General features: G+C 31.9%; 1 protein-coding gene across 4 annotated transcripts in view; it reads right to left on the bottom strand.

Annotated features, from left to right (window-relative positions):
• Positions 1-408: 408 nt before the first annotated feature.
• LOC126828803 (tyrosine-protein phosphatase non-receptor type 12) overlaps positions 409-13,457 on the bottom strand; it is a 35,138-nt gene continuing 22,089 nt past the window's right edge. For 2 of the 4 annotated variants that reach the window (XM_050558809.2, XM_050558807.2), the window contains 6 exons: positions 11,725-11,768; positions 10,747-10,792; positions 9,292-9,737; positions 7,826-7,847; positions 7,025-7,066; positions 409-5,031 (listed from right to left, as the gene is read on the bottom strand). In XM_050558809.2, coding sequence (XP_050414766.2) covers positions 4,961-5,031; positions 7,025-7,066; positions 7,826-7,847; positions 9,292-9,737; positions 10,747-10,792; positions 11,725-11,768 — 671 coding nt within the window. In that variant the 3' untranslated portion in view covers positions 409-4,960. Of the gene's footprint in view, positions 5,032-7,024; positions 7,067-7,825; positions 7,848-9,291; positions 9,738-10,746; positions 10,796-11,724; positions 11,769-13,457 lie in introns of all 4 variants that reach the window. The other 2 variants (XM_050558806.2, XM_050558808.2) reach the window with 1 other exon arrangement.

The raw sequence follows: 13,457 nt of genomic DNA on the forward strand, positions 1-13,457 counted from the left end.
GTCTGGTTGATTCTGAGCTCAAAAGTAAACATTGATGTGCATATAAATGAACCCCTTGGCAATTGGAATTTGAAGAAAAGTAGGCAAAATAACTGTATGGGGTATGCTCATCTTCATTATCCCGGTCGGAGCAGAACATTAGGACTTTTAACCCCATTTCATTTCATTATCTTGGTTGGTGCAGAAAAGTAAGACATTAAACTAGATTTCATTTCTGTATTGGGTTCACAAGATTTAAACATAAATGGGAAATAATACTGCAAAATGTGTTTGAAAATAAAGATTTAAAATGAAAATATTTGTTGTGTATGGTGTTCAACAAAAATGGGGAGGTAATGCCTATGACGAGGACTTGAGTAAATTTGACTTAAACAGTCGAATGTTAAATGTGAGGAAGTAAAAACAGGATTCATTTAATTTATATAAAATATAAACATTTTTAATGTATAAAGCTTAGATCTCATACAATAATAAGGTACACTCCATCAATATTGCATATACATTTATAAAATAACAATAGGAAATTATTATTCTCACTGCATGGATTACAAATTGCAAGTTTTCTTTTATATTTCAACTGCCAACAGGGCAATCTTCATAAAATTTCGCTGACTTAATTATTAGAACATTGATGAGAACAAGGCTGTGATTAATCAACAATTTAATAATTTCATTTGGTAGGTTAGTACAACATACTTTTTATATTAAATAAAGACTGTCGCATTTGTACTATGAGTAAAATTACATTTTGTATTCCATATAGTGGGAAGGTTAAAGTAAATCAGTAAATAGAATAAATCAAACAAATATAATTCTTTAAAGAGGCACCATCTCTTAGTACCACAGTTTTGAATCCTAAAACATTTCCTATATTTTAGTTCATATATATCATATTTTTGCCTAGACAGAGAGACAAAAATATATATTTCATTATTCACTTTAAACAGGCCTAAAATAATAAAACACATAAACTGTGAAACAAATATTGGTGTGGGCAATCATAATAATAGCAGGGATTAATTAATTAATGTGATGAGCAGTCATAATACTAGCAGGTCAAAACAATAAACTAACAGTGATGATCTGTTTTGTCTATTGATAAAATTATACAAATTAGCATTTCATACCATGATCCATTAATTTGATTCCAGACAGGGCTATTTCTTCACGTTTTGGTGTCCTGTTTGTATATGAATATCCATCTTTATTAACAGTGTCCTGTGAAATCAGGAAATGCCCCTCTATGTAATAAAGGTTATCAAAGTTAGCAAATTAAAGAGACAAATAACTTATTTTTATTGGTAATTAGTAAACATCTGATTTCTTGTAGGTGTGTTAAAAAATATGTACAAGATTATGTCCAACAAGAAATCAGAAAGACAAAAGTCCATGTACATAAATTATTGTAGTGTTCTTGATAGAAAATACAAGTTTTTGATTATCTGAGACTAAGAATTATGAACAGAGGACTTAGTTCAGGCAGAGCTAACCTCATGATTTTGTATGTTAGAAAATTCTGTTTATTTAGAAAATTTTAACTTGGTTAGTGAATCTTTTATTTTAAAGCTTATTAAATCGTCTGCTCCCGAATCTTGTTCATTAGATCGTGTTCCGACTCCTGTTCTTAAGGACCATCTAGACAAAGTTATTCCAGTTTTTACCAATATTTTCTGAATCTGTTTTGTCATCTGGGGTTTCCCAAGGTTCTGTTCTTGGTCCGATTTTATTTACCCTTTATACGTCACTATTAGGTGATGTTGTCAGAAAATATGGACTCAGCTTTCATTTGTATGCCGATGATACTAAATTATATATTTCATCTACACCTAATTGTCCATCTTCTTTCAATTTATCAAGATTGCAACTTGAGAACTCTATTAGTGAAATTAGAAAATGGATGTCAAAGAAATTTCTAAAATTGAATGATGATAAAACTGAATATTTGATATTAGGCTCAAGGCATCAATTAAACATACATTATGCAAGAGCTAATTCTGCCAATTCTTTACTGGATTAGAACCCCTGTCTGCTGCTTCTAATTAAATCAAAAAATGGATAATGGAGACTATGTTTTTTATCGTACCAACTTTAGTAATGATGATCAAGGCTAGGTTCAAAATTCGATCACTAATACTTGGTTCAGGGCGGATCAATTTGACTGAGATTTTCTGCAAATTTCCTTTACATTATCTAGTTTTTAACTATTGTAGTGAGAACTACCAGCTCTTTATCTAATCTTCCATAAAGTATCTTTATGTAAATTTATACATGATAACCCCCCTGTTTTAATTGGTAATTGTGATGTATTTTCATATTATTCTACCCGTAATATTGCTTATGGGAGCTCTAGTAAATAGTATTTGTAAATTGTGCTATTTTGATATCAGAAATATAGGTAAAATACTAAATTTGTAACTGTAGAGACTACTTAGTCACTTGTTAATTCTCTTTTCACTTCTCGATTAGATAACTTTTATTCACCTTTAGTTGGTTTACCTTAAAAGCTTTTAGATAAATAACAAAAAGTGCAGAATACTGTAGCTAGACAAGTTACTTTAACAAAGAAATGTGAACACATCTGTTTTAAATAATTTAGACTGGTTACCTGTTAAATACCAAACTGATTTTAAGATTTTATTACTTATTTTTAAATGTTTAAATAATTTAGCTCCTGTTTACCTCTCAGATCTTCTGGAACTTTATATACTTGGCCGGACATTACGTACATAAACTACTTTTAAAGCCTAAAACTGTTCAACTAGTCTCTTATGGTCAACACTCTGTTAGTTTTCAAGGACCTGTTTTATGGAATAATCTACCATTTAGTTTAAGATGTTGTACATCTCTACGTTCTTTTAAAAAACAACTTAAAACACATTTATTTAATAGTGAAAGGGCACACTATAAATATGCTCTAATAATAATATAGAGGATCCAAATTCACCATTTATTTTACCTTAATCTCTATACATTTTATTAGTATTATGGAATTTTATTTTTGGATTAAATCCAAGTATAGATATCTAATTTTCATAGTAAGCCTTGATTGATTTTCCTTTGCCTCTACTTACCTTATTAGACAATATTATAGTGCTCTATATCAAATACTGGTACATAAAATACATCATGTGGCCACCCTACTCTGGTTGTAAATTATCACATTGTTAACACTCTAAAGCTAGATTATTAATCATCACAGATAAATACAAACATAAAATATAACACAAACATGCATGATAATCCATAACTATTATTATGGACCTTATAATAAGGTCCATATGCTATTATGAAGTATCACCTCAGAATAAATAATCATTTAGAATCTTAATGTGGCCAAATTACCATACCGGTAATTTCTATTGTTTTAACAGTTTCTTTTGTTTAAATTTGCTTTTGTTTAACAGTACACAAATTACCAATAATTTCTTTTAAATAACAGTACACAAATTACCAGTTATTTCTTTTACTTAACATTACACAAATTGATGATAATAACTTCCTTTGGTTAACAGTACACAAATTAATGATAATAACTTCCTTTGGTTATATAAACAGTACACAAATTAATGATAATAATTTCCTTTGGTTAACAGTACACAAATTAATGATAATAATTTCCTTTGCTTAATAGTACACTCATTAATGATATTTTTTTATGCTTAACAGTAGCCCACTTAAAGTAATGGTAAATGTGTTTGCTTTACAGTACACAAATCAAGAAAGGCCTACACAAATAACAATATAAAAGGCTTTGAGTTCTGGTGTATGGGTTAGCCAAAAGAGAGGAATCCATTCTGAAACTTGACACTCATTTACTTTGTCTTCTTGATCTCCCCTCTTTTTCTTTATTTTATGGTGCAATTAAATTATTATTGTTAATCAGAAGTGATATATACACAGTAGGCTTCAATATCTGGTTAAATGAGACACAGAGTTAGGGAATATGCATCAATTAAAGTCCTGTATTCCAAGACCTTTATATTTGTATGTAATGCATGTATATTAGATATTCAGCTTTGAAGCTGGTATTCTTCATAATAACATTTTTACAAAAAATTGACTGAAAATTACTAAATCAGAACAAGACTGACTTAATGACCACCAAAGACAGCAATATAATTTCTGTGACGTTTTGAGCTTTGGAAAGTTAAAAACAGTCATTTTTTTTAAGACTAATATGCTGGAAACTTAAAACTGGCAAAAAAATAAATTTTTTTTTACATTTTGTGCCATATCTTAAATTAGGGCCTGTCTCATTTAACCAGAGCTTATCATCAGTTATCACCTATTTTAAAGTTTGAGAACGAAATAAATGGAATGTGTTAAATAAATGAGATCTGCAGTTAAAGTAGTTATATAATACAATCATAGAAATAAACACAAATAATTCAACAGGTAGGTAGTTAAATTCTATCCAAATATCATTTGGAGAAAATGTCTACATTGTCGGTCTAATCTCCCTCTGTAATTTTACAGCAACTTGTACAGGTATTGTTTCAATTTAAATCTGACTCTTTAAAGGCACTCCACCACTTCTAGTGAGCTAATCAAATTAATTTGAATAAACTTGAATCAGCATCTTCTAATCAATGTCTCTACTAAATTTGGCTTAAATTGAAATCTGTCATGCAGTCCTGAGTAGGCTACAGTTTAGTTTGAAATTTTCTGAAGTGATATATAATGTCAAAAGTAGTGGTGCTGAGATTAAATTTTTGGGGTTTACTACAAATGTTTTAGACTTAGATATCTTAGTTTTCTACTTCTTAAACCTAATTTATATGAAAAATTCAAATATTTCTGTTGAAATAAGTAATATTTACTACAATATTAAACCATAAAAATGTAACAGAATTATCATTTCTTGTAATATGAACCAGTAATGTCATGGATAATAGCTCTCATTTTCTGTGTATATTTCTATGATTTAAAGACAATATTATATCTGTGTTTAAATATTCACTTAATTTCTTCTTACATAGAATGTATCAGGATATCTAAGAGGATTAGGATGCTTCATTCTTTGATTGTAACCTACCAGGAACAAAACAAAGAAAAGAAATATAAGACAATAATATCAAGGTTAATTATCCCACGATTTGATGAAAAAGACATATGTACTGTTATGTGGGTAAATGTACAGCAGCAATGGAAATTGAAATGTGGAAATTTGGTGCTAGATGTCAATTGCCATGGGCAAGAAATCTAGAAACTAGCGTGGAGAGTGCTCAATGGAGAGGTGTACCACAGAGTGTTTTGAAATTTAAAGAGTTTTAAGTGTCCTATTCAAGTATAGCGTCAACAACTGAGGGGGGATAAAACATTTTTACATAGCATTTGGTGAGATCAGGTACATGCTGACAACCCTCTCATCAAGTCACTGTACATGTAATTGACATTCAATTGACATGTAACTATGTAACCATGCAAGTTACATGTAACTGACATGTAATCAATCAAGTTACATGTGATTGACATGTAATCAATCAAGTTACTTGTGATTGATGTGTGATCAATCAACAAGTTATATTTCATTGACGTGTAAACATGTAAGTCACATGGGATTGACGTGTATTCTATCAACAAATTACATGTCACTGATGTATAAACATGTAAGTTCATGTGATTTGATGTGTAATCGCATAAGTTACATGTGATTGACATGTTATAAGGGTGTTGTACATATGTCTTCTTCAACAGAATATTAGAATATTAAAGATAGTCTACAGTAGAGTCAATGTCTGGTTAAAGATCTGAGAAAACCTGCATAACCAAAATAACGGAGAGTAACATGACAAGAAATGGAGAATAATCACCATCTTGACATCATTTCCTATGGTTCCTGGATGATCGTGTCTAAACATTTTAGTCATCAGATTAATTCTACTGTAGGAAGATAGTCAAACAATTTATCAGTAAATTGTTGGATTTAATTATTTCAAAGAGTTTGTTTCTAGATTACACCCAATCCCATAGAAAGACACAGATTTAAAATTAAATAGAAGACCAATACCATCCTTCAGATTGTAAATCATTTACAGCCAGTTACAACCCAATCTTTCACACTACAAGCGAATCTTATTTAAAATGTTGTGGAAGTTATCAGGATACAAAAATCAGGTAAGGGCAAGGATGGCAGTTGCCCATCCCCCTGGGCGCCGAACTGCGCCCTTTGCTATGACCGATGTGCCCATATCAATATGAGTGCCCCATAAAGCCGAGTGACATTGGTTGAGCTGCCCCCCCCCCTTGCCCGTTGCTAGCTACGGGCCTGAAATTGCACCTACTGAGGTAGTTAACTGGTTTATGTTTTAAGTGATCATCACATGACCACAAAATGAAGGTAGTTGTCACCATTTGCTTTTTGACATCTAATTTACTATATATGTGCATGCTATAAAACAAGCCAAGACAACCGTAACCTGAAAGTGCTCAATTCTTCTAAAGGTGGGGGACAGCAAATTTCTTCTGGGCACTAGTTATAATTCATAATCTTCTTCTGATTCTATGAGGTATGTTGATTTCTTTCATGCTACCAGTACTAAAGATATACATTGCTTTAACTTTGTTCAATATTATATGCCAGTGTGAAAGATATACGCTGCCAGTGTGAAAGGTATAAATCTGCATAATCATGTTAAATATTATGTTAGTGTGAAAACCTCTACACCAGTTCCAACATTTCAGTTATAACCGATAGTTCTGAACCAGTTTAGATTTTAACTAATGTGAACGGTTATTACAAAGTGCATGATTAATATAATGGTTATTAGAATTCATACTCTTATATAAGTGGTCATTTGGGTTCTAATATTAAAATTTCCCAATATTATTATTGTTCGATTTATATATATATAATGTTATTTTCTGATAATACTTGTAATAGATTTATGTATTTCCACACCATCCAAATACTAAAATCTGGTCGGTACATGTTTTTCTTTGCAAGTCTTGTTTCTTGCCAGGTTTAATCATAGAGCATAATAATTATTATTATTAAGGTATGAAAATCCTCAATCCTGCTTACCAATATTATTTCCACGGAACTGACGGTTATAATTAGGATCAGCTGAAATAAATACAACTGATATGTAGTAGTAGTAGTATCTAATTATCATTAACAATAATATCTACACATGTATATGTACCTATATTTATAGATACAGCAAGTAATAATTATATCAGTTACAATCAAGAGTTCCATTTTTTCCTGGGGGGTTGGATGGCCGAATGGTTAGCACGTGCATGCTGTATAATAAAGCCTGTCATTCAGTCAACCGGCGTGGTTTCGAATCCCTGGTTGTACATGACAAGGAGTAGGGTCGCCTGTCAAACCTCGTGGATTTTCTCCGGGTCCTCCGGTTACCTCCCACTGCTAAAGACCCCTACGCGCGAGCAAATTATTGAAATAAAATTAAACCGTATGTTAGTCTGGAAATGACCTAGTTTGTGTCGGTGGACGTTAAAGCCCATTTCTCTCTCTCTCTCCAACTTTTCCTTAAGTGAGACCCATGTCATGAAAAACAAAATATCAAAGACCACAATAACCAAAGAGAATTTCCATCACATAGGACAATAGTTGTCATCGTAATGTATTTATAATCATACAAATATGAAGGTGATTGTAATTTAATTGATTACAAAGCAATGTAATCAACCCTATGTCGGTTTCAGGAATATGATGACTGATATCTCTCCTCTCCTCTCGGTCCATAAAATTATCCAAAAAAAAAAGAGAGGAGAGTTCAGGAGAGTCAGGTCCTTTGGACTACTTTTTTGCAACTTCAATTTCTCATACAGTCAAATTTAACACTAATATGATACTTACCGTTATATGTCACTTGTTGTACCTGATTTAAAAAAAAAAACCAAAACAGTTGTTTATTTATTATTTTCTAAATGTTAATAAACACACCTATATTTCAATTTTCTAACCTATGAGATTTTTGTTAAATAATGAATCTTTAATATCCACTGTCATTGTGTATTTATGTCTGTTTTAGTCACTGTTTCTTGAAAATGGATGAAGGATTGATAAAATTTTAAGCAGAAAGAAATCTAAGCTATTTAGCATATAAGTAAGGGGGAGCATGTTTAAGAGTTATGCTGTCACCTTCATGATGGTTTATTCAATGCTATCTTTAAATAAAGGAGAAGTCCCATATTTCACATGATATTTATTATTAAAGAAGCTAAATCGCTATTCTCTGGCACCTAGAAATGGACATAAATGGGTCGCAAAGCATATAATAATGTAATGTGAAGTATATAAACTGATTTACATTCAATTGTTTCTGTTTCAGTTATGTTTGACAAAATATGTAAAGAATTTAAATTGAATGTCAGTCTCTGGTATCTGGTTATTCCAGACTACACCGGTAGTAAAATGTTTCAATGGCATTTAGTAATTGAACTAGAGTATACAGGTCACAATTCTATGGAATACAATTACTGCTTTTAACTGAGCGACGTTTCGACTAGGCTTCTCTAGTCATGTTTCAATGGCATTTAGTAATTGAACTAGAGTATACAGGTCACAATTCTATGGAATACAATTACTGCTTTTAACTGAGCGACGTTTCGACTAGGCTTCTCTAGTCATCATCATAGCTTGATAATGACTAGAGAAGCCTAGTCGAAACGTCGCTCAGTTAAAAGCAGTAATTGTATTCCATAGAATTGTGACCTGTATACACCGGTAGTATTTCCTTGTGGGATAAGTTTAATCTCTTTCATCGAGTCGCTTCATTACAAATGGCCAATTTTGTGTGCCAATTTTAAAATGTAAAGAAATAGTTAAAAATATTCAGCATGATCAGTAATTTTTTGAACAGTACCATAGTACTAGTTTTCTAAGAGTCTTACATAAATCTGGGATGATTCCTTTAAAAGTTTACATTAACATCTTTATGATGCAAAAACCACTCACCACATCCCTGATCTGTCAAGAACTGTAGAGTGAAAGATATGTTTAACTGGCATTTAGTAACAGAATGAGAATAACACATGAAATACAATTATATGGAATACAAGTTACTTAAAAGAGATAATTCATCAGAAACCATCAAAACCCCTTTTCAACCCAATTGATGGTTTCTAATTGTATATTAATGTTTTCATTGTTCCAGATTGTGTATGTATCTACATCTTCACTGTATTATAGTTGTCATTCTTAGCTTGTTAAAGAAAAAAAATCAGAAATAAACTTTAAATAACTTGTATTCCATATAATTGTGTCATGAGTTGGTATATTATGCCTATGTATAAAAAGAAAAGAAATATAAGAGTACTTACGATTGGAATGGCTATTTCTTTACGTCCCATTTTAAACCTTATACCACCAGACGGTTGTGGAGGATGATGATTATTAACAGTAATAACAGTTCTATGAACTCCAACACCACCACCACCTGGATGTGAAATCATTGGATTTTGTTGATAATGAGCTTGTGGATGAAGTGGATGTTTTGGTTGATCATGTCTGTGACGATCTACAGGAACTGAGTGAAGGTAGGGGTCCTGATGGCCAGGTGGCATCCTGTGAACTCTAGGACCAGTCCCATAACCAGACACTAAGCGGGGGTCAGAGACATGGTCAGGTTGCACTCTGTGAACTCTAGGACCAGTCCCATGACCAGGCACTACTATATGCGATGTATTTGGTCCTGGCTGACGATTGTTTTTTTCTGGTAATTGTTGTGTAGCTCGAGACTTTACTTGATCTGTCTTAACTTTGGCTTCTGCAATAAGACAAATAAAGTAACGAATCAACAAACTGGTTTGCTATAATGAACTCGAATTAAGATGGTACATCATAAACTCGAATTAAGATGGTATATCATGAGCTAGAATTAAGATGAAACATCATGAGTTAGAATCAAAATGGAATGTCATGAGCTAGAATTAAGATGGTACATCATGAGCTAGAATCAAGATGGTACATCATGAGCTAGAATCAAGATGGTACATCATGAGCTAGAATTAAGATGACATATCATAAGTTAGAATCAAAATGGAATGTCATGAGCTAGTATTAAGATGGTATATCATGAACTAGAATCAAGATGGTATGTCATGACCATGGTATCTTAGTCATAGATGAATCAAGTGCTGTATTACCTTGTGTAAAGTCCTAGTGTGTATGAGACATACAAGCAACTGTCCCTTCTAGAGAAAAATGAATGGAAGCAGGTTACATTTGGAGACTAACATACAGTAAATTTTATTTTTATGGTTACCTGTTCAATGCCAGGTAGAGAATTTGGGTTGAACAGTGGGATTTTTGTATGAAATTCAAAACTGCCAATAAATCTTTATATGCAGACTAATTTGTATACAGGACCCTAGTTTTTCATCATATATATTTTCCTTTTTAACCCCTTCCAACCTAGACTAATGTTGACGTTGAACCTAAAAGGAATTTCAATCCAAAAATGGATTAGTTCCTTTCAGTATTTACAAAGATACGATGAATCGGAAATTTGTCAACATTAGTCATCCTCTAGAGACAATATATAAACAAAATATTCTGATGGGCATCTGTTTTTAATCTGTCTGAGTTCAAACAAGGGGATTATCTATCATTGATATTTTGAATTTGTGATGATTAGGCTGTGAATTATACGATATTGTCCTAAAATGCCAATGATATGAGTAAATTTATAGGAATAAAATGATTTTGGCAAGCAGATTCTACTGAAGCCTAATAGATAAAACGGCAGTGGACAATGGAATTTAGTCAAAAAATACCTTCTTCTGAATAATTTCTTGGTGGTAAAGATGGAAAGCTGCTTTCCTGCTAAAAAAAAAATAAACAAATGTTACAAAGCAATGTTGACACTAACAAACTGTATTACATCTTTTTCATATCGATTTTAAAATCTGAAAGATTTCTTAATTTGTTTTATGATAGAAAATGACAATTTGATGTAATCACTCAATAATAATAATAATGATATTTGTATCAAATAACTATTCAATCCACTAGAGAATGCTCTAGGCACTAGAAAAAGTTCTGACTTTGGAGTGTTAATGACAGTGACTTAAATAACCAAATTGTCAAACTGACAGAGAAATGAATTGACTGATCTTGAAACAGGTTCTGGGACTGAATATTAAAACACAATGCTATCAAAAACAATCTTATTGTCCTGAGGAAGTTGGTATGTTTATTGATGAAAACAATTGAGTAAAAGTAAAAAAATATGTTTTCTTGCTATTGTTATGTCTCATATTTTAATGCGGTCACTGGATGTATATTGTAATCACCAGCTCGTCAGTTTTTGACGTATTTTATTTATTTTTGATAAGCACGATATTTTGAGTGTATGTCAGTTTTTTTAAATGTCTTGCAAACTTTCTCATTATCAAGCAAGCTTACAAGCCGCATTTTGTTGAGAACGTAAATAATGATGCTAAGACTTGTTTGTAACCTGTTGTTTCATTGGTTCATAGCATCAACCTACGTGGCCAATGGAATCATCAAGGGCAGATTATTTAAATTTGTGACTACCCCTTGAATGGACCCAGGAAGTAGAACAGATTGATACCACTGGAGATACCAAAAGATGTAATATGGCTAGGAGTACATGGATAAACACAGAGCAGAAGACTGAAATGCTAACTTGGTTCTTCTGGATTTATGAATATCAATTATAGCATTGTCTTGTCTGGTTTTAGATTAAAGGGCATAATTTCTGTCGTCCACTACACAGAAAGTAAACCAACCTTTTTAACGGGATCTGAAGATCTCATTACAGGTTTCTGAACTTCTAAAATAAAGATAGAATGTTATCAATTACAATAAGTTACAAATATAAAAAGATTACTAGATCAGGTGGATTTATGATCTAACAGACATGTATATGAATAAAATGAAATGAAAAGGGGGTTTAATCTGCTATCTCTTTTCTGCGCAAACCTCGTTAAGCCATGATGTGTGTCACAAGTGAAACAATAGTTGATTTGTGAAAAATTACCAAATTTATGTTTAATAATCTGAAATGTTTGAAGACAATAATTGCAAGTCACAAAATATATCAAATGCGGCTCAGAGACTATAAGTGTATATAAAATTTGAATTGTCGTAAAAGTACCTAAACCTGTTTTACCGTGGCATGCTGTCACCCCTTTATACGGGATGATCTCTCCCGAAGAGTGACGTAATCAGCTTCCATTTTGGTATTGGTATTGTTTTTGAAAATTCAATTTTTCAAGAAAGAACGTTTTTATTCGTTGGAATATCTAATTGTACAATGGATTTTATTTAACGGGAGTTGATTTCAAACACACAGGTAAGTTTATATTAACCAAAGTTAAGTAGTTTGTTCATAATCAAAGAAATCCGTTTAAAATTTACGACGGTACAGACAGTAGAATTGGTTGATTATCAATATTTAACTATTATAGCAGCTGTTGGGTCTTTAATCACTACAACAAAGCATGATACATGACCTAGAATATTACGTGCAAAATGAAATATAAAATATAAAATCAGTGTAAAATTACAAAATTATGTTGCTTAATAAAATAAATTTTAGTTACAAACATAATAAACAGCTTTTAAAACTATCATATATCTGATAAAACCAACTTCTTTTCCTATTTTCAGGAACATACAGAAAGCTAACATAAACAAGTTAACAGTGAGGCTGATGTCCCCCGCCGAAATCCCATTATAAATAGATGACACATATTAATTAATCGCACATTTATTTTTTTTCAAAAGTATCGAGCAATCAAACTATACACTAAGTACCATCACTCTCTATCAGAGAGAATCAAGATTATCTTGTCCCATTAAAGCATCGACCAATGAAATTGATTAGCTCTCCTTAGCTTTAGTTAGCAATGTTAATCATTGAACTCAGTCGAGACATTCAACTAATGAACATCTACATCAAGTTTAAAAATTCTACCTCAGTTAAAAGCAGAGTTGTTATGTTCCAAAGTCTTGGCCAATCAAATTGCTTATTGCTCCTTAGGCTAAGCAGAAAATTCTCATCATCGAACTTAGTCAAGGTAATGATACAATGAATCTATACTCTGAGTTTCATCACTCTCACTTAATTATAACCAAAGTTATTGTGCCCCAAAGCATCAACCAATCAAATTACTCATCTCTGCTTATCCTAAGCAGAAAATGATCAATTTCGAACTCCATCAAGGCATTGACCTAATAAACACCTACACCAAGTTTGAATGTTCTAGCCCAATTAGAATGAGAGTTATTGTGTTCCAAAGTCTTGACCAATCAAATTGCTTATCGCTCTGCTTACCCTGAGCAGAACATGCTCATTATCGAACTTATTCAAGGTATTGATGTAATGAAATTATACACTAAGTTTCATCACTCTCGCCTAATTATAACTATAGTTATCGCTTCCCAAAGCATCAACCAATCAAATTGCTTATATCTGCTTACCCTAAGCAGAAAATGCTCATCTTCGAACTTCATCAAG

This window comes from Patella vulgata, chromosome 7, assembly GCF_932274485.2.
Source record: "Patella vulgata chromosome 7, xgPatVulg1.2, whole genome shotgun sequence".
Lineage (NCBI taxonomy): Eukaryota > Metazoa > Mollusca > Gastropoda > Patellidae > Patella > Patella vulgata.